Here is a 22551-nt window from a genome sequence, read left to right as displayed (position 1 = left end):
GGAGATTTTGCAACATCCTTCCCCCAGGAGTGGGGTGGGAATGGAGATTTTGCAGTATCCTTCCCCTGGAGTTGGATGGGAATGGAGATTTTGCAATACCCTTCCCCCAGGAGTGGGGAGGGAATGGGGATTTGCAGTATCCTTCCCCTGGAGTGGGGTGGGAATGGAGATTTTGCAGTATCCTTCCCCTGGACTGGTGTGGGAATGGAGATTTTGCAATATCCTTCCCCTAGGAGTGGGGTAGGAATGGAGATTTTGCAATGTCCTTCCCCTAGGAGTGGTGTGGGAATGGAGATTTTGCAGTATCCTTCCCCTGGAGTGGTGTGGGAATGATTTTGCAGTATCCTTCCCCTGCCTTGCCCACCAAGCCACACCCACCAGGCCACACCACATCCACCAACCCACGCCCACAGAACCAGTAATAAAAAAAATTTGAATTTCACCACTGTCCCAAAGGTGCTTTTTCAAGAGGCGACTGGATTTTCTGGGTTTTTTTTTTAAAAGACGTTTAGCTTCTCATCTTAAAGAAGCTGAAGAAACATCTTTGGGATAACCATGACCTGGATGACTGGATGTATCATGTCTCCATGGATATTTAACAGCCTTTGGATTTGACAAATTGCAAATCCAAACCAGGTGAACTTTCAGTTTACTCCAGAGAGCAGCTTCCCTAGTTTATAACAGAAATGTTGGGCTCAATTGTGGTCATAAATCGAGGACTACCTGCACCAACCTTTTTACTGTATGTTAAGAGATCTCCTATAAGCAAAATAAATCAGACATCAAAACCCAAAGGAAACAATTATCTGCAATAAACTATAATTGCAGGTATATTTGCTTGGTATCAAAGCATGAGGTTAAACCATCTTCACTATGTTGTGGATTCAGTCTGTTGAAGGAGCACAACATTGAGAACTACTGTATGTTTATTGTAAGGATCATTGGGAAGCACCTTTACAAGAGGAAGATTCTGAATAATGGAAATTTTTGATTTGTATAGGTGGTGAGGAAATCTCAGAAGCTGAGATCTGGTTGGCTGTCCAGTTTGGAAAACTAGGTAGATCCTTATCCTGTCTGTGGGGTTAGATCTTCTATTAGACAGTGGGCCTTTCAGGAGGGGAACATAGCTGGGGAAGTCCATTGGGAAGGAGATTGAATGCTGAGGTCATTAGCAGCTAAAATGGCAAGTTGGGATTTTTCTACCTTGCAATTCCCTTGTTAAGGGTTACTCCTGGGAGTTGGTTCTATTCTTTGGTTAAATGGGATTGCAGGGGGCTTTTATCTGGGACAAGGTGGGTCAATTTGGGTCTGATGGAATTGGGCAAAGAGAGGAAACGGGTTTGACTTTTATTATATCCATTTTATCAGTTATCACTGGCTTCACAAGGGCAGATTGAAGATGAATAACTTGTTCTAGTCACTTTATGGATTTTTTTAAAAAAAAAATATACGCCTGGGAATTATCCCATAAAATTTGGGCAGTTCCATCACAAGATTTGTCAGTCACTAGAATGTGGTTATGAGGACGTCAGATGCAACTGCCCCCAAGTGGCCTCTCAACTGCAGATCTTAGAAGGTTCCATGTTTTACTAAGCAGCTCTGGGATACATAGCAGCAGAAGTGATGCATTGAACATTGCTGGCAGAAACTGGAATTTGATGAAACACACATATAGGTCAGGGGTGAAATGTAAAATTTGTTACTACCGGTTCTGTGGGCGTGGCTTGGTGGTGGGGTAATGTGACTGGGTGGGCATGGCCAACTTTTTTTTTTTTAACTTTTCAAAGCATTTTTTCTAATGCTTTGAAAAGCCTCTGCCATCAGGCAACTCAGCTGGGATCGTCAGAGACTTTTCAAAGCATTTTTTTTAACCACCTCTTCGGCCAAGATGTTGCAGAAAAAAATGCTTTGAAAAGCCTCTGACTATCCCAGCTGAGCCGCAGGATAATCAGAGGCTTTTTTTTTTTTTTACTTTTAAAAGCATTTTTTCTTCGGAAGAGGTTGTAGCCTCCGATCGTGCGCCTCAGCTGGGCATGGTGGGGGGCGCAGGGATTTTTGCTACTGGTTCTCCGAACCACCCGCCGCCATCGCTACTGGATCAGGCGATTCGGTCTGAACCGGGAGCATTTCACCCGATATAGGTATAGGCCTATACTGTAGAGGTAAGAGCAATTGAATACCCATACTTCTCCATTTACTGCGCTGGTAGAATGCCATCTGATCACTTTAAGATCCCTCATACCTTACTAGAAAAGAATGGGTGGTGACCAATCTCTCTTCAAGATGCTTTGACATTTTTGCATGCCGTTTGCTGATAAGACCACTTGTTTTACATCGGCAGGAACAAGTGGCATAACTGGGACATCTTGAAGGGTTACTTTGGCTTCTTTAGATCTTATGGACAAGATTCTTAGTAGTAGCAGCTCTGCTACTGCGGGATGGACCTGTGCTGCTCTTGGCTTTTCAGGCAGCTAAGATGTGTGGGTTGAAATTGAGAGGTGGTTAAGTACCTCAGTTTGAAAGCAAGCAAATGCAAGTAGACAAATAAGTACCACTTTGGTGGGAAAGTAGCAACTTTCTGTGTACCTTGTCATATACTCATGTCAGTCACATGATCACAGAAGCATCTTTGGATAATGCTGGCTCCCTCAGCTAGGAAATGGAGATGAGCACCGCACTCCAGAGTCAGACACAACTGGACACAACTTTACCTTTTTTTTAACCTTAAATATCTGAGCATTTACTTCTGTCTTGAGAACAACAGTGATGAATCCCTCACCCTCTTTTGAAGACAGGTTTGAAAGTCTCTTTTTTTGCTTTATTTGAAAGTCTCTCTTTTTGAGGTCATAAAGATTGCATGTGTAAATAATCCTGAAGTGGACTGTTTTGGTCCTTTCCCAATTTGGATATGGAATTGAAAATATTTGTTGCTCCAATGAATTACCCGTCTGTACTTGAATAGAGGGTATTGCCTTCCTGGCACTTCATACAATGATTTCCTTCTAGACCAAGAGGGTAGGGATTGGAGACATTGTTTTGCAACGGTTTGTTCCTACTGAACAACAGATCCTGCCAGTGTCAATCTAGTAACCAAGTGCTTGTGTCCTTCTCTCCTCAGTTTACCAAACCTTGAATATTGGCAGCAATGTTAGATGACATAGAGCTGAGCTCAACTCCTGGTCACTGGATAACAGTAAAACACCTCACCCAGGCACTAATTATAATTTGTAGCTCTTCTAAAATATTCTATAATTCAGTTGTATTGCATGATTTAATTTTTATTCTGCAACTATGATTTTTTCAATCTTTTTGTGAAATTAAATAGATTGAGCAAATAGGATGCAAATGACATCCCCGTATTTCCCACTCTTCACCTGAAAGACATCCAGCTAAGAGATCCTAATTACAAAGAGATAAAGCCAAGTTGCGCTGTAAATCTTTTATTATGGCATTTAAAAAAAAAAAAACAAGTCAGCTGGGTACAGTACTGAAAAACAGATCAGGATAAGGGAATGCAGGTTGGGGGCCTAATGTTAGGCCAGTAGCTACTTTTGGTTTGGAAGGCAAACGTAGCTCTGGCTTTCACTAATAGTACTATTGACTTTAGGCGTAGAGCACTTGCCTCTAGCATGAAGTCCCTTATAGCAACACTATGGTCCCAAATGCTTGTGCAGTCACGAATTAGGGAGGACAAGTGCAGTTTATACACAGCTGTCAACGATCACAGGATCCTGAATAAGTCAGCATCAAATTATTTTAGAGAGGAACCCCAGGCCAACGTGCAGAAGCCTGCTTGCATTGCACATCAGCCAGTGAGGAAACACATATAAAAGGGCACAAGTAGCTCACCGGGTCAGTGAAAAAATCCAATGGATTTGCAGGGATACACTTTCTTACAACATCCTTGATAGGGGAACAAGATGCTGCTGAAGCTACACATGGAAGCTGGATGAAAGCAACCAGGTGACCCAAAGAGATCCTTTCGTGGAGCCTCCTGAAGTCAAATCCAGGAGAAAGGTCCCTGAAGGAAGAATGGAGCCGGACACCTTGGAAGCCTCCCAGAACAACGCCTCATCTCACTTCCACCGCTTGCGCCTATGATGCTGCTGCCCACAGTGAAGTCACATTTCAAACGAATTCTTATATTCTTTATACTATTTTATAATAAAGGTATTGCATTTTTTTTAAAAAAAGAAAGCATGGGAAGCAGTACTAGAGTGGAGTAAATGCCGCAATAAATACCAATAAATATGAAGGAGACTGTGAATGGGAAGGTAGTAGTAGCAGCAGCAGCAGCAGCAGCAGCAATGTTTCCATTCGTTACTGTTATAGGTATTTATAGGTATTATAGCAGGAAGTGCTATCAAAATTGCACCACTGCTGAGAAGTCTAGTAAAGCTTGTACTGATGAAAAGAAAGGACCAGGGCAATAGCATTATGCCTGTAGTCAAGCCAAGAAGAGACACCCAATACTCAAGAAATAAAGCCTTGTCCAGCAGAATCAGGTCAGCAATCCATGTCATCATTCTCATACCAGGGGATGGTGGCATCTGTGCCAAAATAACGGTCTCCAAAGTTCCCTAATAAAACATGAATTACATGCTTGTAATAGTTGCATTCTAGCCCACGGAAATACCCACAATGCTTCATCAAACAATAAGTGTTAATCTTGCAGACTACGGTGTCCTCACCTAAGACAAAAAGGATTGCTAAATCAGCCGAACCAAATCACTTATCAAAACATGAACGCTACAGGTAGACAATGCCTGATCTGTGCCACTCAAGCTCACCAAACCAGCCAGAGCAAAACAGAGGGTCAGAAAACCACAATGCAATGCTTACCAATGCCAGGGATGATGTGGAATTCCTCATTGACTCTCTTGTCCACAGCTGTGGTGATGATACGCACACGGGGAAAAGCATAAGCCACAGAATGGACTCCCATCTCTGCCATCAGCAGAGACAGTAAGAAGATCCTATCCTCTTGTACATCATGATCCTGCGGGATACAGCACTTGTGAGAAGTCCCTATATGACTCCATCCAGACTGCAGGTCAAATTGTTTTCCAAACCCATTTTCAGTGACACCTTTAATCATCAATCTCATGTATGCAATCCATATTAGCTGTATTCATCAGTCTGTCTTGGCTTACAACATCAAGAACAGAAGAATTCCAACCAACCAACCACTCATCTCATGTAACGGGGCCTCAACATACCAATAGCACCCGAATGGCCATCATGGCAGCAGCTCCCGTAGACACAGTGCTATCCATCAGGATGACGTAGTCTTCACTGATCTCTTTGGGCAGCCTGAGATAATGCAGCTGGCAAGAGCAGAAAAGAATTCAGAAGAAGAATCTTATCCACAACTCGGCCCCATCTCAAAACTATCTCACTCCCTCCTCCCAAAAGACCCCATTCCATTTTTTCACCTCAGGTTCCCCTGTGTCATGGTTGGTTTGGATGAGAATTTTTCCCAGGCGAATATCTTTGCAGACAGCTGTAAGAGCCTGCTCCATGGTCTCACCTGCTCGCAGGATGGAGATTCCAGTGATCTATAAAAGGGGAAAACATCTTTCTTTCAAGATCCTTGTCAATAAGCAACCATTTAAATCTAATGCTGCAAAAAAACTGCTATGTGTTTGTAACACAGTGACGGAGGCCTTGATTGCATGAAGAACATCCCAGCTGCATTTCCAGCAGCTACTAACCAAAGTAGACTTTTCTAAGCAAGACTTGCTGAAAGGCCTAATCTGTAGAAAACAGACTGATCTTCACTAGTTTAATGAAAAGAAGGACTGGGCTGACATGATAGTGATGTTCCAATATCTAAGGGGCTGCCACAAAGAAGAAGGGGTCAACCTATTCTCCAAAGCACCTGAAGGCAGGACAAGAAGCAATTCCTTGAAACTAATCAAGGAGAGAACCAACCTAGAACTAAGGAGACATTTCCTGACAAAACAATGAGTAGAACAACTTGCCTCCAGAAGTTGTAGGTGCTCCAACACCGGATGTTTTTAAGAAGAGATTGGCCAATCATTTGTATGAAATGGTATAGGGCAGTGATGGTGAACCTACACGTGCCAGAGGTTGCACGCTGCGCCCTCTGTGGGCATGCAAGCCATTCCCCCAGCTCAGCTCCGCCGCGCATGTGCACGTGCCTCCTGTCAGCCAGCTGGTCTTTGGGTCTCTGCTGCGTATGCGCAGGGGGCGGGGCATGCATGCGTGCAGGGGTGGGGTGCATGCAGGGGGGCCCACACGGGCATTGCATTTTGGGGGTTTGCGCACACGCATTCACACGCACATGCGCGCTCTTTGGGCACTCGGTCTGGAAAAGGTTCGCCATCACTGGTATAGGGTTTCCTGCTTGAGCAAGAGGTTGGATTGGAAGACCTTCAAGGTCCTTTCGAATTATTCTATTATTATTCTATTAGTCTATTCACCACCTTTTCCTTATTCTGTCCTACAAAGATACTACCTCTTTGAGGCAATAAAAAGAAAAATCACTCACCCGCTGCCTGTGAAATCTCTTTCCATCATAAATTGTCCCCTGTGGTGTCTCTACAGTTACCGGCTGAAAAAGTCAAGACAATTGTCGGTAGGAGCAGTAGGAGCTGACAAGGCCAAATCGGCAACCACACAAGGCTACTTGCTGAGGCATGCTTGAACCAAAAAACACAAGAATCACCCCATATGCAGATAGAAGGTTAGACGGTCTGTGGCATCTCTGTTGGCAATTGTAAGATAAGCATTTGTGTGTGATCTTAAATGAGTGGGAGAAGCACATACCTTGAGTGGTAGAAAGGAAAGGGCGTGTTCAATCAGCAGCCGCATGAGGCGCTTGGAATAGAATATGAATTCATCCCTGCTGGTGTCCTTGTTCCTGCAAAGCAAACAGAAGTAAAAGTAATATTATTCCATGCTAGGCTTCCATCCCAGAAAACGACTTTATCTAAAGCAAGCCTGTCCCCATTGACTTTTGATAGGTCTGCATTCGCCCATGAAACCCGTCTTTTCCTTAAGCAGCTCTCATGTTCCTCTGTAGCTGCTGAAACACAAACTGTTGGATTTTTCCCTCTCCAAAGGCCTATAGCCTGTCTCAGAGACAAGCATACCCCCACTGATATATCTTGCCTAGTACCTGATAATAGTGTGCATCCCCCGAACCTGCGGTGTGCTCTCCAAGACACTTAAGGTTGTTGGCAATGGTTGTCCCTGATGAGCAGAGGCCAAGGCTGCTCTGTGCAAAAATAAGAATGATGAGTCACATGGAAGAAAAAAACAAATATATCTGCTGGCCCTACAATAACAGCTCTGCATGCAAAATATCGTTTCTGCTCATATGGTCCCTCCCGCCTCCCAACATTTGTGCACAAAGAAACAAAATTGGATCCAAAATAAATTCTGAAAATTCAGGTTCCCCTCCCTGCTTCTAATAAGACAAATAGTGTAACCTAGGAGTGAAACCGCTTATGAGCAATTATAAATTGCTCTAACTTCACTCAGCAATAACAGCACACCAAAGTCTCCAATGCCCACTCTTGAAAGTCAGGCACAGCTAAGTTATCTTTCTACTACTGGATTAAAAAACAGGAGCACAGGAGCAGAAAGACACCCCCCCCAGCCTTGTTCCATTCCCACCATCCCCTCAAAATGGAACACAGTACACAAGGAGAGGAAGGTGCAGCAGGAAATAGCCAAAGGAGACCAAGTGTCCTCACATATGCCAGCGTAGCTTCCTCTGATGCAGGTGCCCAGGCCCAGCAGGACAGAAGAGAGACAGATAGACAGAGTGCGTTAGGAGGGGCAACAAGGCAGCAGCTTCCTGCCTGAGACATGGGGCAGAGGAACAGCAGAACGCTCCCACAGTACCAAAACAGGGAGAGCAGCTGGGATCCAGTAGCTCACTGCAAGTAGTCTTAAACAACTGAATGAACTTCCTCTTTCTCCATCTCAACCTTGCTAGAAAGGTATACCATTTTGGTATGCAAATTACACTTGTGGAAATGTGACTGGAATGTAAAATGTATTGAAACCCCATTCAATGCAGCCCCATATATTATTGTGTATATTATTATAATACACAAAATAATAGCAATTTGCATTTTGGTATGCAAATTACACTTGTGGAAATGTGACTGGAATGTAAAATGTATTGAAACCCCATTCAATGCAGCCCCATATATTATTGTGTATATTATTATAATACACAAAATAATAGCGTTGGCAATGAATATTTCCTTGCCACGGAGGAGAAAGTGAGACTATCAAGCAGCACCCTTCCTGAGAGCTCTACTTAGAAGTCTGATTCTAAAGAAAGACAGCAAAGTTGAACTGTCAGTAAAAAGAGCACAAATCTAACATGCTCTAGTGAGATTCCAAAGCGGCCAGAGATTTGCACATGCCCATTAGCGAATCTTCAGCCTAAACAATTGCCTGTATTGACCTCCTTGCCTATTCCCACCAGATACTGCCAGCAATTCTTCCCCAACACCCAGCTGCTCTCCCACTGGCTGGCTTGATGGGTGTCAGAGAACAATACTAAGATGAAGAAGGTGGGGGAGAGAAGAGAAGAGGAGGAAGGATCTAGCTCTATTTCTTTAAGGGTGCCACCATACCTGACTGTGATTTCACGCTGGGCGGTAGGAGGAGGAGCCCACACCGGGAGGCAGTATTACAAGGCAGGGAGTAGTGGGAAGTGAAACAAAACAGAACAGCCGGTCACTGCACACAGCAACATTTGCCCCAAGGCCAAGCCTAAAATAATAAAATGGTGGCGCCATTCTTCCCCAACTCCCTATTGCTTACTAATTTGGGGACAAAAACCATGTGGTAGGTGGGGCCATCGGGAGTGGAAGAATTCTAGGGACACCCATGAGCCACGGCCAGGAATTGGATGCCTTTCCAGGATATGGGGAAAGGATAAATTCTTGGCAGGGAGTGAATAATCCTTTGGGCTATAATAACAAAAAGCAGATACTGGGCAACAAGGAGGAGTAACCATGTGGGAATGGGGCTTTCTGCAGTAGTGATGTTTTCTCCCTCCCCAAGACTACTTCTCCTCACCTTTTCCAATTGGCTATGAACATGCTGAACAATCAAGTCCAGAGCCACAAAGTTCTCTCCACCTGAAAGAAAAAAAAAAGGAAGTTTGAAAAACCAAAGAGGTTCTGAAGTATTGATATCTGCACTTTAGGTCAGGGGTCTCCAGCTGAGGAATTCTGGAAGTTGAAGTCCACAAGTCTTAAAGTTGCCAAGGTTGGAGACCCCTGCTTTAGGTAATATTTCACCATTCCCATTCATAGCTCAATGGCAGGTCTCATCTTTTTTTAATTTCCTATATGCCATAAATCAGTCTGGTTTTTTAAACACTCCTTAAAGGTCTTTAAGGTGCAAACGGTTCCCTTGGTCATAGAGATTAATATTTGTTTTTAACCTCGTTAATTTTCAGACCTTTTATGAGAACCATTTTTGGTGTGGTGGCTAAGTTATTGGGCTAGAAACCAGGAGACTAAATTGTAGTCATATTTAGACTCTGTCTGTGTTCATACTCAAAATTCCTGAGTATCCTACAGTGAGTATTGGCACATAACACAGCCCTATGTTGCACCTTGAACAAATCAACAGCCATTCCTCTTCCTCCTCTCACCTCGAGGCACCACAATGTCTGCTGCCTGCATTGTAGGCTCAATGTACTGCTCAAAGGCTGGCTTCACAAACTTGCTGTACTGCTTGATGACGCCTGCCACGTCCCGCCCACGTTCCATGATGTCCCGCTTCAACCGCCGCACAAGCCGGATATCTGAATCTGTGTCCACAAAAACTTTCATGTCCAGGAGCTGCAGGAGTCACAAGGAAGGGAAAAACTAGAGACACAGGCATCTGGGCAAAGCCTTATCTTAGAACTTATTCAAATGCCTGCATCTTTGAGGGACTCATTTACAAGTTGCTTCCCACAAATAGATGCATTTATGATACAAATTAAATAAGGAGCCCATCTACCCAAGTTGGTCCATGTCCTACTCATGTGTGTTATCTTTGCCCTATGTAGTACCTGTAGAAGCTCCTTATTGGCAAATGACATGATACCTTCAAATACAATTACATTGGCCCCATAGATAGTTTTCTGCAAAGAAAAGAGAAATAATGTGTCAAAGCCAGGGAGAGAAATCAGAACCCAGAAGTAAGTCAGATCTAAGACACTCTTCCTGGGTACAGGGAAACTTCTTACTTACAAGGAACCAAGCTCAATTCCAATACGATGCCCTCCCTTTCACACTAAGTTCTTTCTTGTACCGCAAGACTCCACAATTTCAAATGTAATAGTTGCTAATGGAGTAGAGATACAGCCCTCAAATCAACTACAGAGACAAAACCTCTAGCAGCACCATTTTCATCCTGTGATCATCAGGTTTCAGGAAAGGGTGATAGTCATTTCTCCTAAACAAAAATGGAATAGTCCACTGTATTCCAGAAATATTATCTATTGGCCACCTTTCTTGTAGTGAATGAAATATATTCATCCTCAGATTGCTAACTTCCTCCACCTACAGACCCCCTACACTAGCAAGTAGGTGAAATAAGACTGATGAGCAGAAATATAATTCTATTAGCTGTCTTCAGTCCCCAAAATGAAATGGATCAGGCATTCAATGAATACTACATTACCATACCAAAAACAGCATAACCTACTCCAGATGAACTCAGAAAATCAACTAATGACATCAGAAAAATATTGGTGAGCTTTCTTTTCAGATCATATTACAATTCTATTCTTCTATTTTGATTTTACTTAGAAACTGCTTTAGAAAAACTTGCATTTCAAAAACCAAGATGGAATTCATTTCGTGAACTAGAACAGAAAATACAAAGTGAGACATTCTGTGATTAGGTAAAGGTAAAGGTTCCCCTCGCACATATGTGCTAGTCATTCCTGACTCTAGGGGTCGGTGCTCATCTCCGTTTCAAAGCCGAAGAGCCAGCACTGTCCGAAGACGTTTCCGTGATCATATGGCCGGCATGACTAAATGCCAAAGGCGCACGGAACGCTGTTACCTTCCCATTAAAGGTGGTCCCTATTTTTCTACTTGCATTTTTAACATGCTTTTGAGCTGCTAGGTTGGCAGAAGCTGGGACAAGTAACGGGAGCTCACTCTGTTACGCGGCACTAGGGATTCGAACTGCTGAACTGCCGACCTTTCGATCAACAAGCTCAGTGTCTTAGCCACTGAGCCACCGCATCCCTACTGTGCTGCGTACACCACATCCCTACTGTATTCTGTGAATAGAGTTAGTCAAATGCAGTTTTCCTTCCAAAGGATCCTGCAGCATTTGAACCTCATCAGGCTCCAAAAGCAGAAATGTCTGCCAATTCAGGGAAACGTAGTAGCTAAGATAAAGAACATCTTTTTAATTTAAACACTACATTATTTTCATCGACTGAAAGAAGTTGTAATGAAATAAATGGGAAGTGCACAAATAGTCCTTTTTATAAAAACAGGGATAGAATCAGGTTGCATTATTTTTCCTGATTGTGAGAAACTCCTTTTTCCCATAGCCAAAGAAACTAAACTGATAAGGTAGAGCAAGAGTTTCTCAACCTCAGCAGTTTGAAAATATGTGGAATGAATGGGGAATTCTAGGAGATGAAGTCCGCACAGTTGAGAAACATTGAGGCAGATCAATTCAATGTCTTTATGTAAAAAATATACAGTCATTTTAGGGAGATATTTCAGTTCCACGTTAGAACAGAAAACCTACCTCACAAATGAGGAATCTAAGGCTTCCACATGTGAACCACTCCTAGAAATTTTCACTATTGGTGATCCTTGGAGCCATGATTCTGCACTCTCTAAAGGAGCTTGGGTGACTTGCATCTGGCCTATAACAACCCTTCCAACCAAAATTCTATGTATTCGTGCAGTTTTAGCCAATTACAGGATACCAGGTCACGAATACCTTATGGGGCTAATTCAGCCTCAGAGAAAAGAGTGGAGGGGAAGCCTTTTAATTTCTAAAAATTGCTAGGAATAGCGGGACATCCTCCTGCATCTACATACCCACTCCTTGCTTCGGCTATGTGTGGTAAAATCGTAAACAGGAACTTTAACGCTCTTGCCCTCTTTCAGCTTCTGTAGGACACTGATGAGCAGGTCAAAATCAAAGGCATCAGGATGGTCAAAGTTGTATTCATTACAAGCAGCTTGCTCTTGCTGTTCTTTGTTCAGCACCTGGAAGAGCACCAGAGACATCAGAAAACAGGGAAGAGAACAGACTGGATCAGTACTATAGAAGTGGTTTCCTAGACTTCAATTTTCTCAGTTCCTCCCATCTCTGCCTTTGAGAGGGGTGGAGTTGAGGGAGTTGGGCCAAGATATTTTAACCAGCCCACCTTGTAGAAGCTATCCATGGAGAGGAGCACCACCCAAGGCACATCTAGTGCTTCAATGATTTTGTTGGCCACTGTAGTCTTGCCAGACGCACTGCCACCACACAAGCCTGGGAAAGACGAAAACACCACTAACGCAAGCTAACGAGAAGAGGACAATCTGGAGGAACCGCCCTAAGACCTCTTATTCTTTACTGTCTAGTGTGCCTGGATTTCCAATGATCTCCACTTCAACCTCCCTAGTGGGAAAGAAGCCAGCATGCAGATCTCACCAACAGCCTTACTCAGAGTGGCAAGCATAGATGTGGCCCACATAGCACATTACAACTAAACCCAGCAGGCGTGGTACTACCAATATGGCCAAAACCAGCAGAGTACCCGATTTAAATAAATAAATAAAAAAACCTTATTTCAGTATAATACTCTCATTCTATGCAAGAAGCTGCAACTTTTCAAGGCGGGAGGGGAAATATGGTACAGAAAATTAGAAACCAGTAGGGGAAACTGGCACTTCCAGTTGTCAGCTCCCAGTTGCTGGATAAATTTCGTAAGGATTTTCAAGCAGATCCTCCCCCCACCTAACAGGACAAAAGGAGCAGCCAGAAAAGGATTCCCCTACCAATGACAAAGGCTTCTTTGAAAGGAGTGCCAGTCTCGTTGTACCAGGGCGGCCGCCCAGCCGTGTAGATGGTGCGCTTGCTGGTCCGAAGCAGCGGTGGCTCCGTTTTCGACTGGCTGGTGGTCCTTTTCCGTGGGGAAAGCGCCGGCGTGAGCGGCAAGCGGCCGACAAGGCTGTTGAGGGCGGCTCCTCTGCTCCCGCTGAGCCGGAGGGAAAAACCGACACATTGTTAGGGAAGACTATCTCGCCCCCGCCCGATCGCGCACGGTGCAAGCTTCTCCTGCACTTCATTTAATTTAATTTAATTTAATTTAATTTATATGCCGCCCCTCTCCGAAGACTCAGGACGGCTCACAATACATTTAAAAAAATCATTATAAAAAGACATTGAAAAATTAAAAACATTAAAAACTCATTCACACCATTCATCCCAGCCACCTGCAATCCGCCCCACCCTGTCATGCCCCACGTCTCCGGAAGCATCCGGGGCTCCGCTCTCCCAACGTGTCTCTCCGAGCTTAGGAAGGGCTACTAAGGCAATGCAACGAGAGGCGGAAGAAGTACGTGGCCGTGACTGTGGAGAGGAAATTTTAAACCGGGAGGTGGCGGACGGGACTTTCCAAGGGGAGGCGGACAAGGGACGGCACCGAACTCGCTCGGGATCCGCCTGAGATGCCCGCCTGTGCTCGCTCTACCCGCCCTTGATTCCTTCTCACCTGCTGCGCCGCGCAGCCGGAACAGCTTCCTCGACCACGCCGTCCGCAGACGCCATCTCGGCCACGCTCCCGCCAGTCCTCTGCCTGCAGCCGCACAGCTTGCCGGGAGAAGGCCGAGGCGTGGCTCGCCTTTTTTGGCACTGCCGACGCCGCCCCTGCACTGCGAAACGTCAAGGTCCAGGAAGACCATAGAGAAGAAAAGACCAGAGAGACAGAGAGACAGAGGGGCGGATCTTATTGTCGAGGCTCCGAGCTTTCCCCCTTGGGGACGCCATTTTCCAGATCTGTGCGGATGGCAGGTCGCTCCTTAGGGAGGGGGATTGAAATAAGCGACCCTTTTTTCATCTGCCGACTATCTGAGTGACAGCCAAAATGAACACCTAGACACATGGTGTAACTTTCATCGTCCGCTTCGTCTAATAATTCACGGAATAAACATTTTTTAAAAAAGTGTAATGTCACAGCTAGGTGTTCAAAGGGAGGGGGAAGAAGGCATGTCACAGCTAGGTATGAAAGAGGGAAGGGAAGGGACCGAAGGTTATCTGTCGTGGCAGCCATAAGTGATGTAGTTATTAGTAAAATAAATATTCACTATTCTCTCCATTTTAACTGCTTTCCTGAAAGGTGGGATTGTGCCATCCAAATCTCCATTGGAAAAATGTCCCATATGGTAGTTGCTAGGGGAAATTATAAATTAGGGGAAAGTATAAACGTCCCCTCTCTCCCCTGATTATTTGAGGCAGATAGTCCTGCAGGTAGATTAGATTGATAGCTCTTTATAGAAATGACTTGTTCATATTATTATGGAAAAACCAAAAGCTGTGATTTGATGATAATTATATAAATTTCTAACAATGTAACTAAGGCTATTTCCCTACTGGCAACTTATGGTGTCTTCATAGCACCATCCAGTCATATAGAGCAGTGTTGGTGAACCTTTTCAGCACTGAGTGCCAAAAGGGGAGCAGGGGGGTGCGCCATAAACCAGAAGAGCAGCTCTGCAGTGTGCACGCACAGGAGCGCCGTAAAACGGAAGAGCAGTTTCCCAACAGGCATGTGTGCACCAGGAAGCTGAGCTTCCATCTTCCAGCGTGTGCATGCGCACTGGCAACATGATGTTCTAGTTTCTGGTGCGCATGTGCACACGAAGATAGTTGGCCAGTGCACAAGCGCATGCAAGAAACTGGAAGGTCAGCTTCCTGCTGCATCCATGCATGCCGGGGAGCTGCTCTTCCGGTTTCCGGCACTCCCACATGTGCAAAGACCAGCTGGCTGGCACGCATGTACACACCGGAACCCAGAAGAGCAACGGGCGACAGCTGGCGTGCCTGGAGAGATGGCTCTGTGTGCCACTTCTGGCACACATGCCATAGGTTCGCCATCACAGATAAAGAGTGTTATAAAGTCTCCCCTCACTTTGGCACAACAACAAAGTATTCTTTCAAACATTGAATCACTAATGGGAGAATGTCCTAAGTTACACAACATTTAAACTATCATCAAGTAAATGTATTAGGGCACTGTTTCTCTACCTCAGCAACTTTAAGATGTGTCATCTCCCAGAATCCCTCAGCCAGCACTGCATTATGGCATAGCACAGTGTATGATCCTATCCAATACCATTTTTGTTAATATTTCAATTGATTAAAAGAAAATATACTTTTGGAAAAATCATGTTCATTCTTCTTAAGCAAGACTTGAGCTTCCATATCATTACATACTAGCCATGATGAAGCAGGGCAAGACCTATCTAAGTCCAGTGGTTTGATTCTCAACCAAATGACCTCTGGAGTATCTGCAAGCAGCAGACAGATATATCCCTATCCACCAATTGTTCTCTTGCAATTAATTGTTTAAGGCAGAAGTGTCAAACTCATGTCGTCACGCCATCGTCATGTGATGTATCTGTTAGAAACTGGATCTAGCCCAATAACTCAAAGACATAGACTAGTTCTTTTCAGTAGTTTTATTGTTGATCTGTTGGTACTGGAGGTCACTGACCTTGTACCTTTCTCTTTCAGGTATACATCTGGAATCAGCTGTGGAACATGTGGTTGGCCCTTTTGTACCCAGGAGGAGGGGTCAAGAGGTAAGGAGTGGTTACAGGGATTATGGGATATGTGGTTAGTTAACCCTTGAAGGACCGGGTGGTCAGGGAGAAGTAATAGTTAGGCATTTATCATGACAAAACCCCCTCTAAATGCCTAACTGGATACCAGGGGTAATGTATGCGTACATACAGGAAATACACAAGTACAGACATGAATTACAAGCAAACACGCATTTTTGACATTAGGTAAGCATGTTGTTTATGTGGTAGGGGTTTAGTGAGAATATCTGCTGTTTGCTCCTCTGTGTCACAGTGTACTGCTCTAATGAAGCCTATCTCTGAAAACTGCCTGACGTGTTTGTATTTAATGTCAATGTGCCTAGAACGCTGACCTATGGCATCGGCCCTAGAGATCTCTATTGCTGCTTTGTTGTCTTCGTGGATAACTATTGGATATGAGGGTTCAGCCCAGATGTCGCAGAGCAGGTCATCGAACCATACTAAATTGTTTGCGGCCTTTGATAGGCAAACAAATTCTGCTTCCGTGGTTGATGTGGCCACCAGTTTTTGCTTTCCAGTGTACCAATGGATGGGGCAATTGTTGAGTAGTAGCACGTAGCCAGAGGTGCTTTTTCTGCACCCTATGTCCCCAGCCCAGTCAGCGTCAGCATAGCAGGTTAGCTTTGGTTTCTCGGATGTTTCTGGTTCTAGGCAGAGTAGGGCATCCGCACTGAATTTTAAGTATCTGAGTAGTCTTTTGATGGCGTTCCAGTGTATTAACGTGGGCTTGCTTACATGCCTGGACAGAAGATTGACGGCTAAGGCGATGTCGGGCCTGGTCCAGTTGGATATGTATAGCAGTGACCCTATCGTTGACCTATACAATTTGTTGTCTGTGAAAGGTTCAGATTCCTCGTACATGGTCTTCAGGAACTCAGGCTGCATGGGGGTCTCGCTGGGTTTCGCTTCGGACATGTTGCATTTGGACAGCAGCTCGATGATCTTTTCTCTCTGGGAGAGGCGGAAGCCCTTGTTGGTTTTTATCACTTGGACCCCTAGGTATCTGTCAATCTTCCCGAGTGACTTTAGGGAGAAGTGGCTACCCAGGTCGGTGGCGAACTTGTCACATCTGTCCTTGTGTTTGCTGATGTACAAGATGTCGTCCACGTAAACGAGCACACCCTCGAATGTGTTGTTTTCTCTCCTCGTAAAGAAACATTTGTCGGCTGAGGTGGCCTCGAAGCCCATGGATCTGAGGGCCTTGGCCAGGCAGTCATACCACCTTTTGCCTGACTGCTTGAGTCCGTACAGGCTTTTGTTCAGCAGCCAGGTTTGGTCCTCGCCTTTGTTGTACCCAGGCGGCGCTTTGACGTATATTTCTTTATCCAGCTCGGCGTGTAAGTACGCTGTTTGCACGTCGAACTGGAAGACCTCCAAGCCTAGGATGGTGGCCACCACCAGGGCGCTTTTGACGCTTTCCGCCCTGACGGTTGGCGAGTAGGTGTCTGTATAGTCTTCGGGGTATCTTTGGGCGAAACCCTGCGCGACTAATCTTGCCTTGTATAGGACCTTGTTGTCCTCTAATGTCTTGACCCTGAACACCCATTTGGTTCCTATTGGCTTTTTGTCCTCTGGAACTTGGGCAGGTGAGTATACCTGGAGGTTCCTTAGGCTTTCCATCTCCTTCTCCATGGCAGACATCCATTTTTCTTTTTCTTCCTGGGGGAGCCCGAGGATGTCCTCATATGAGCTGGGCGTGAAATGGGTGTTGTGGATGGTCATAACGTAGTCCTCTAACTTCTTTGGTAGCTTGTTTCTGGTTTCTCTGATTGGCCTCCTGGGGGTTGGTTCGGTTTCCTGCATGTTGTCTGCCTCATTATCCGTTAGGTCATCTATCTTCAGTGAGGGGTGCCCTTCTTTCCAACCTTTGACGCTTGCCTTGCGATGGTTGGTTTTGTGCCCTGTGACCTCTCTGACCTCCCTTTCCCCTTGGTCATGCTCGAACGTGACCCTATTGGTTGGGATGTCATTGGAGTGTACCCTCGACCAGTTTGCGTTTTCGTGGAAACTGGCTGATCTGGAAACCACAAAACGGTTATTGTTGTCGACAAATCTGTAGCCCTTTGTGCCCGGTTCGTAACCCACGAACCTTAACCTTTTTGATAATTTTTCCCCCTTTCTTCTTAGCTGCCTGGGAATGTGGACATCAGCTGGGGCGCCGAATATGTGTAAGTGAGCAATGTTGGGCTTTCTGTTGTATAGCATCTCGTATGGCGTCTTATTGATAGAGCTTGACCACAGTCTATTCAGGGTGTAATTGGCGTAGTGTAATGCCTCTGACCAGAAATGCTGCCCCATCCCAGCATCCTCCAAGGCGCATCTCATCATGGTTTGCAACATCCCGTTTTTTCTCTCTGAGACTCCATTTTGGAAGGGGGAGAAAGGTGAAGAGGTGTAATGCGCTATGCCCTGCTCCCTCAGCCACCTTGTGAACTCTTTGGCCATGAACTCTGAGCCCCTATCGGTCATTATCTGCCTTATTCTCATGTTGTGTTGCATATCTACTCTCCTGTGGAATTCTTTAAACCTTTGGAATACTTCATTTTTGTGTCTCAGGGAGTAGACATACCCGTACCTGGTGTAGTCATCTACAATCGTGAGGAAGAACCGCTTCCTATGTCCTACAGAGGGTTTCATTGGCCCTACCAAGTCCATATGCACCAATTGAAAGGGGTATTCCGTGGTTCGTTTGGATCCCCTGGGGATGGCCTTAACCTTGATCTTAGAACGCTTACAAACTGAACACTCCAAGTAGTTTTCGCAGTTCTTTACTTTGAGACCCTCGGTACATTCCGTCATTTTCTTTACAATGGGGAAGCTTATGTGTCCCAGTCTCCTGTGGAGGAGATGGGCGCAGTTATCATGTAGTGGCTTGCCGATAGATACGGACTTGCTTGCCTTCTCATGGCTACTTCCTGCCTCCTGCTGCACCCCCTCTGTTTCTGGATACTTATCTATCCTGTGGTTTGTGCTGGTATCAATGCCTTCTTCCTCTCTTGCATTGGGTGTGAAGTAGGGGAGTCCCTCGTGTATGGTTACCTTTCCTATCTCTTTCCCCTGCTTGATCAAGTGTGCCTTTCCATCTTTAAACTTTATTTCTATATTTGTGTCTCGAGTTAGCCTCGTGATGGCTAGCACATTGTGGGGAATCTCTGGTATGTACAGTACCTCCTTTAAGTCCCCTAGCTGCGTGATGTGTACGTTTCCTTTCCCCACTACTCTGACCTTGCTTTGGTTTGCCACCTTTATTTCTGAGTCTATTTTTGTGAGTGAGTCTAGCAGCTCTGGGTTACAGGTAGTGTGACTTGTGGCCCCTGAATCTAGAAGCCATGAGTTTCTCTCTATCTTGTGTTTGTCATTTGGGTCATCGTACCTGATCCCGTACATGGAGCCAGAGCTACTCTCCCTGGAGTGGTCTCTGCGCTCGTGGTGTTTCTTGGGGTTGGGTGACCATCCTCGCCCCCTTTCCTTTGGGTACCTGCGTTCAGGTGACCTTCCCCCTCTACTGTCGTGCTGCCCCCTATCCCTATGGTTCCTGGGGCAATCCTTCTTTAAGTGGTTCCTCGATCCACAAGAATAACATTCTGAGGTATCCCTGGCCCTATCCTGGAAATCCACCCTCTTTGTGGGTCTGGGGTCCCCTTTGGCTAGTTGGCGTTCCCTCCTCAGGGTGTCCTCTGCTACGAGCTGACTGGTCAGTGAGCCTAGTGTGAGGTATTGCATGTTGAGACTATTTAGTTGGGTCATGAAGATGTCCCAGCTGCTATCAAGAGAGTTTATGATTATGCTTATCATGCTCTCTTCAGTGATGATTTCCCCCCTCTGCATGAGTTCTGTCCTTGCAGCGTTCATCTTTAAGATGTGTTCACTCATGGGGACCCCTGCCTTATGCTTGGTGGAGTGGAACTCCCTAGATAGTCTGGTGGTGGTGGCTCTGCTTTGGCTATAAAACAGGTTACATAGTTTTTGCATAATATCATAAACAGTTAGGTTGTCCTCAATAGATGGATACATAGCAGATGGAATGGAGGTTAACATGATGCAAAATGCCCTGTGATGAATGCAGTCAATTTCCAGTGACCAGGGCTTTTGGGGAGGTTTGTTAGCTAGGAACAGTGCATTCTCTCTCATGAGAGCAACTCTTAATTGTTGGCTCCATTCTATAATATTACCCCCATCTAACTGCAGTTTTGGCAAATTGGCATAATTTGCCCCAGAAATGTTAGTAAGGTTACTTACTGGGGGGAGCTGTCCATGGTCCAAGTTGTGATTAAACTCGCAATAAGGCTTTGGGATGTCTGTGGCCATTCTGTACTTGCTTGGATCTATGTAACTTGCTTCTCTTATTACAGGCAGGTACTGGGCATGCGCGAAGCTCATTCCGCGCTGGAGTCCATCGGGTGAGGTTCCTGTTGCTGGAGCTCCCAGGCCTAGGCCTAGGCCTGTCGGTGGGAGGCTGGACCCGCCTCCGGTGGGTCCGAAGATCCCTCCCTGAGGTGGACACCACTGCTGGATGGCCGGATCCCCGGCGAAGAAGGGCAGAAGGTGAGGGGGCGACGCGGTCGCAAGTCGAGGACTTTCGCGGGTCGGCGGCGCGGCAGCAGCGGAGGTCGTAGGTTGAGGACTTCCTGCTCCCAGCGGCTCGGCGGCAATGGCGGCGGCGGCGGCTGATCCTCCCTCGTGGTCGCTGGTCCCTGGTCGCGTGGACTGGCCTGATGGGTGTCGTGGCGTTGGTGAGTAGCCGGTTCTTCTCTTCTGCCTCGGGCCTCGCGTTGCCGGTGTAGCGGGTGGTGAGTTCGAGTTCTGCGGTTGACTTTTCCTGCAGGCGGGCGGTCTTTTGTGCCGGTTGCTGGTGCGCGCGGAGTTTTTTGTGGGCTGTGCCTCGGTTGCCTGGTCTCTGTTGGTTGTCCTGGTCTTCTTGTGCCCCCTGGGATTTTTCTTCGATTTATTGAGTGCCGCAGGAGGCTCGAAAGCAGAGCCTAGGGCAGCGGTGATGGTCTTGATTGCCTTTTGCAACTCGAGATCGGTGGGCGTTTTTCTTTTTGTTATTGCGATCTCTTCGTGGTCGCTTTCAGAGCTGGGCTCTTCGTAGTCACTTTCTGAGTCCCCCTCGTCTGTTTCGGGGTTCGGGCATTTTCGCGCCAAGGGATTCAAATCCTGGCTTCCCATTGGCTGGTGCTCGTCCCAAGATGGCCGCCGGGAAGGGGGCGCGGAGATGGATTCTGCCGGCTCAGGATCATCGGGTTGGGGTGGCTTACCCTTTTTTGCTGGCTTTTCTTTCTCGGTGGTCTTTGGGGCCTCGATCGCTGCTTCTTGTTGCTCGAAGAGGCTTTGAAGGTCCGCGATGAGGTTTTCTTTGTCGCTGTTTCCCTCCATCAGTTTCAGGATGGAGAGTTTGAATTTATTCATTTTCTGTGCTGTTTCTTCTTCCGGGGCGATGATTTCCTTGGATGGCCCCTCTTCATCTGATTGTGAGTCCAGGCTGGAGTCCTGTTCGCTTCCAGCTTCTGTCTCCTCCATGGCTGTGGCTTCGGTCGCAAGCTTCTCAGCCATCTTCTTGGTAAGAGCTCTGGTCTGTGCTCTGTTCGCTTCTTCAGGATAGGTGTTGGGTTCAGTCATTGTCTGGAGTTATGGGCAACCGACCTCTGCTACCATTTTGTTAGAAACTGGATCTAGCCCAATAACTCAAAGACATAGACTAGTTCTTTTCAGTAGTTTTATTGTTGATCTGTTGGTACTGGAGGTCACTGACCTTGTACCTTTCTCTTTCAGGTATACATCTGGAATCAGCTGTGGAACATGTGGTTGGCCCTTTTGTACCCAGGAGGAGGGGTCAAGAGGTAAGGAGTGGTTACAGGGATTATGGGATATGTGGTTAGTTAACCCTTGAAGGACCGGGTGGTCAGGGAGAAGTAATAGTTAGGCATTTATCATGACAGTATCGGAACTTTTTTCCCCTTTGCTAAACCAGGAGTGGGCATGGCCAGTATATGACGATCCAGTCCGCAGGCCATGAGTTTGACACCTCTGGTTTAAGGCATGCTGACCTCAAACTAGAGACAAATTGAATTTTCAGTAACAATAATTATTCCATATATATATTCCTGGGAATGGTTTCAAAACATTCTAAATCTAAAGGTTGGTGAGAAGATTTTTTCCTTCCTGGATACAATTCCAATTTTCTTTCAGCAAAGCTTATTTCTCTGGATGTCTAATTACCATTTTATATAATTCTCATACACTGTCTTGAGCTGGATATTGAAAGTGCAGCTTTGTTTTTGTTTTACTCCTATCTCAAAGGTTGTTTCCTGAACAGTGTCTTGAATATTATTTATTTATTTATTTATTTATTTATTTATTTATTTATTTATTTATTTTATTTTATTTTATTTTTATATGCCGCCCTTCTCCGGAGACTCAGGGCGGCTTACAATATTGAGCTGTTAAGTGTCACAAGGTTTATTTCTATCCTCTATATTTTTAATAGTGAAATTAAGTTATTAAGATTGATTGGGATCCTAATGGTGCTGTTCAAAAGACAACCGGACTTTTTTTTGTTTTTTCTTTGAAAATGTTGTGAACTTGGATGAGAAGCGAAACATTTTCAAGGAAAAAAACAAAAAAGCCCAGTTGCCTTTTGAAAAACACATTTGTGACAACCATGATCTGTTGGATGCTTCTCAACATTTTCATTTATTTTGGCAAAACTATATTG

The 22551-nt window shown here is 45.5% G+C and overlaps 1 protein-coding gene across 2 annotated transcripts; it reads right to left on the bottom strand.

Moving 5' to 3' along the window:
• Nucleotides 1-3424: 3424 nt before the first annotated feature.
• LOC139308564 (uridine-cytidine kinase-like 1) lies at nucleotides 3425-13791 on the bottom strand. 2 transcript variants are annotated; one of them, XM_070932161.1, is made up of 15 exons: nucleotides 13727-13791; nucleotides 13011-13210; nucleotides 12395-12501; nucleotides 12063-12233; nucleotides 10058-10129; nucleotides 9653-9842; nucleotides 9070-9131; nucleotides 8622-8638; nucleotides 7145-7243; nucleotides 6793-6886; nucleotides 6515-6577; nucleotides 5436-5558; nucleotides 5220-5327; nucleotides 4843-4999; nucleotides 3425-4580 (listed from the first exon to the last, which is right to left on the bottom strand). In XM_070932161.1, the coding sequence occupies exons 1-15, from the start codon at nucleotides 13780-13782 to the stop codon at nucleotides 4507-4509; spliced, it is 1593 nt and encodes a 530-aa protein (XP_070788262.1). In that variant the 5' UTR covers nucleotides 13783-13791; the 3' UTR covers nucleotides 3425-4506. The 2 variants fall into 2 exon arrangements, with proteins under 2 accessions (XP_070788262.1, XP_070788263.1); XM_070932162.1 differs by lacking the exon at nucleotides 12395-12501.
• Between the last annotated feature and the right edge of the window lie 8760 nt (nucleotides 13792-22551).

The sequence above is a fragment of the Pituophis catenifer genome, unplaced genomic scaffold (genome assembly GCF_029215685.1).
Source record: "Pituophis catenifer annectens isolate HBS135680 unplaced genomic scaffold, rPitCat1.0.hap2 SCAF_1, whole genome shotgun sequence".
In the NCBI taxonomy this organism is placed as follows: domain Eukaryota; kingdom Metazoa; phylum Chordata; class Lepidosauria; order Squamata; family Colubridae; genus Pituophis; species Pituophis catenifer.
Note: the sequence above shows the minus strand (reverse complement) of the source record. Positions and strands in the feature narration are given on the sequence as shown.

What these genes read in the sequence shown, in the direction of transcription:
- LOC139308564 (XM_070932161.1), bottom strand. Translation starts at nt 13,782, where the DNA reads ATGGCGTCTGCGGACGGCGTGGTCGAGGAAGCTGTTCCGGCTGCGCGG. An exon ending in CAAAGAAGCCTTTGTCATTG is followed by an intron (nt 12,502 to 13,010) that starts GTAGGGGAATCC and finishes CGTCTTTCCCAG; the next exon opens with GCTTGTGTGGTGGCAGTGCG. An exon ending in TTTCCTTTCTACCACTCAAG is followed by an intron (nt 6,578 to 6,792) that starts GTATGTGCTTCT and finishes TGACTTTTTCAG; the next exon opens with CCGGTAACTGTAGAGACACC.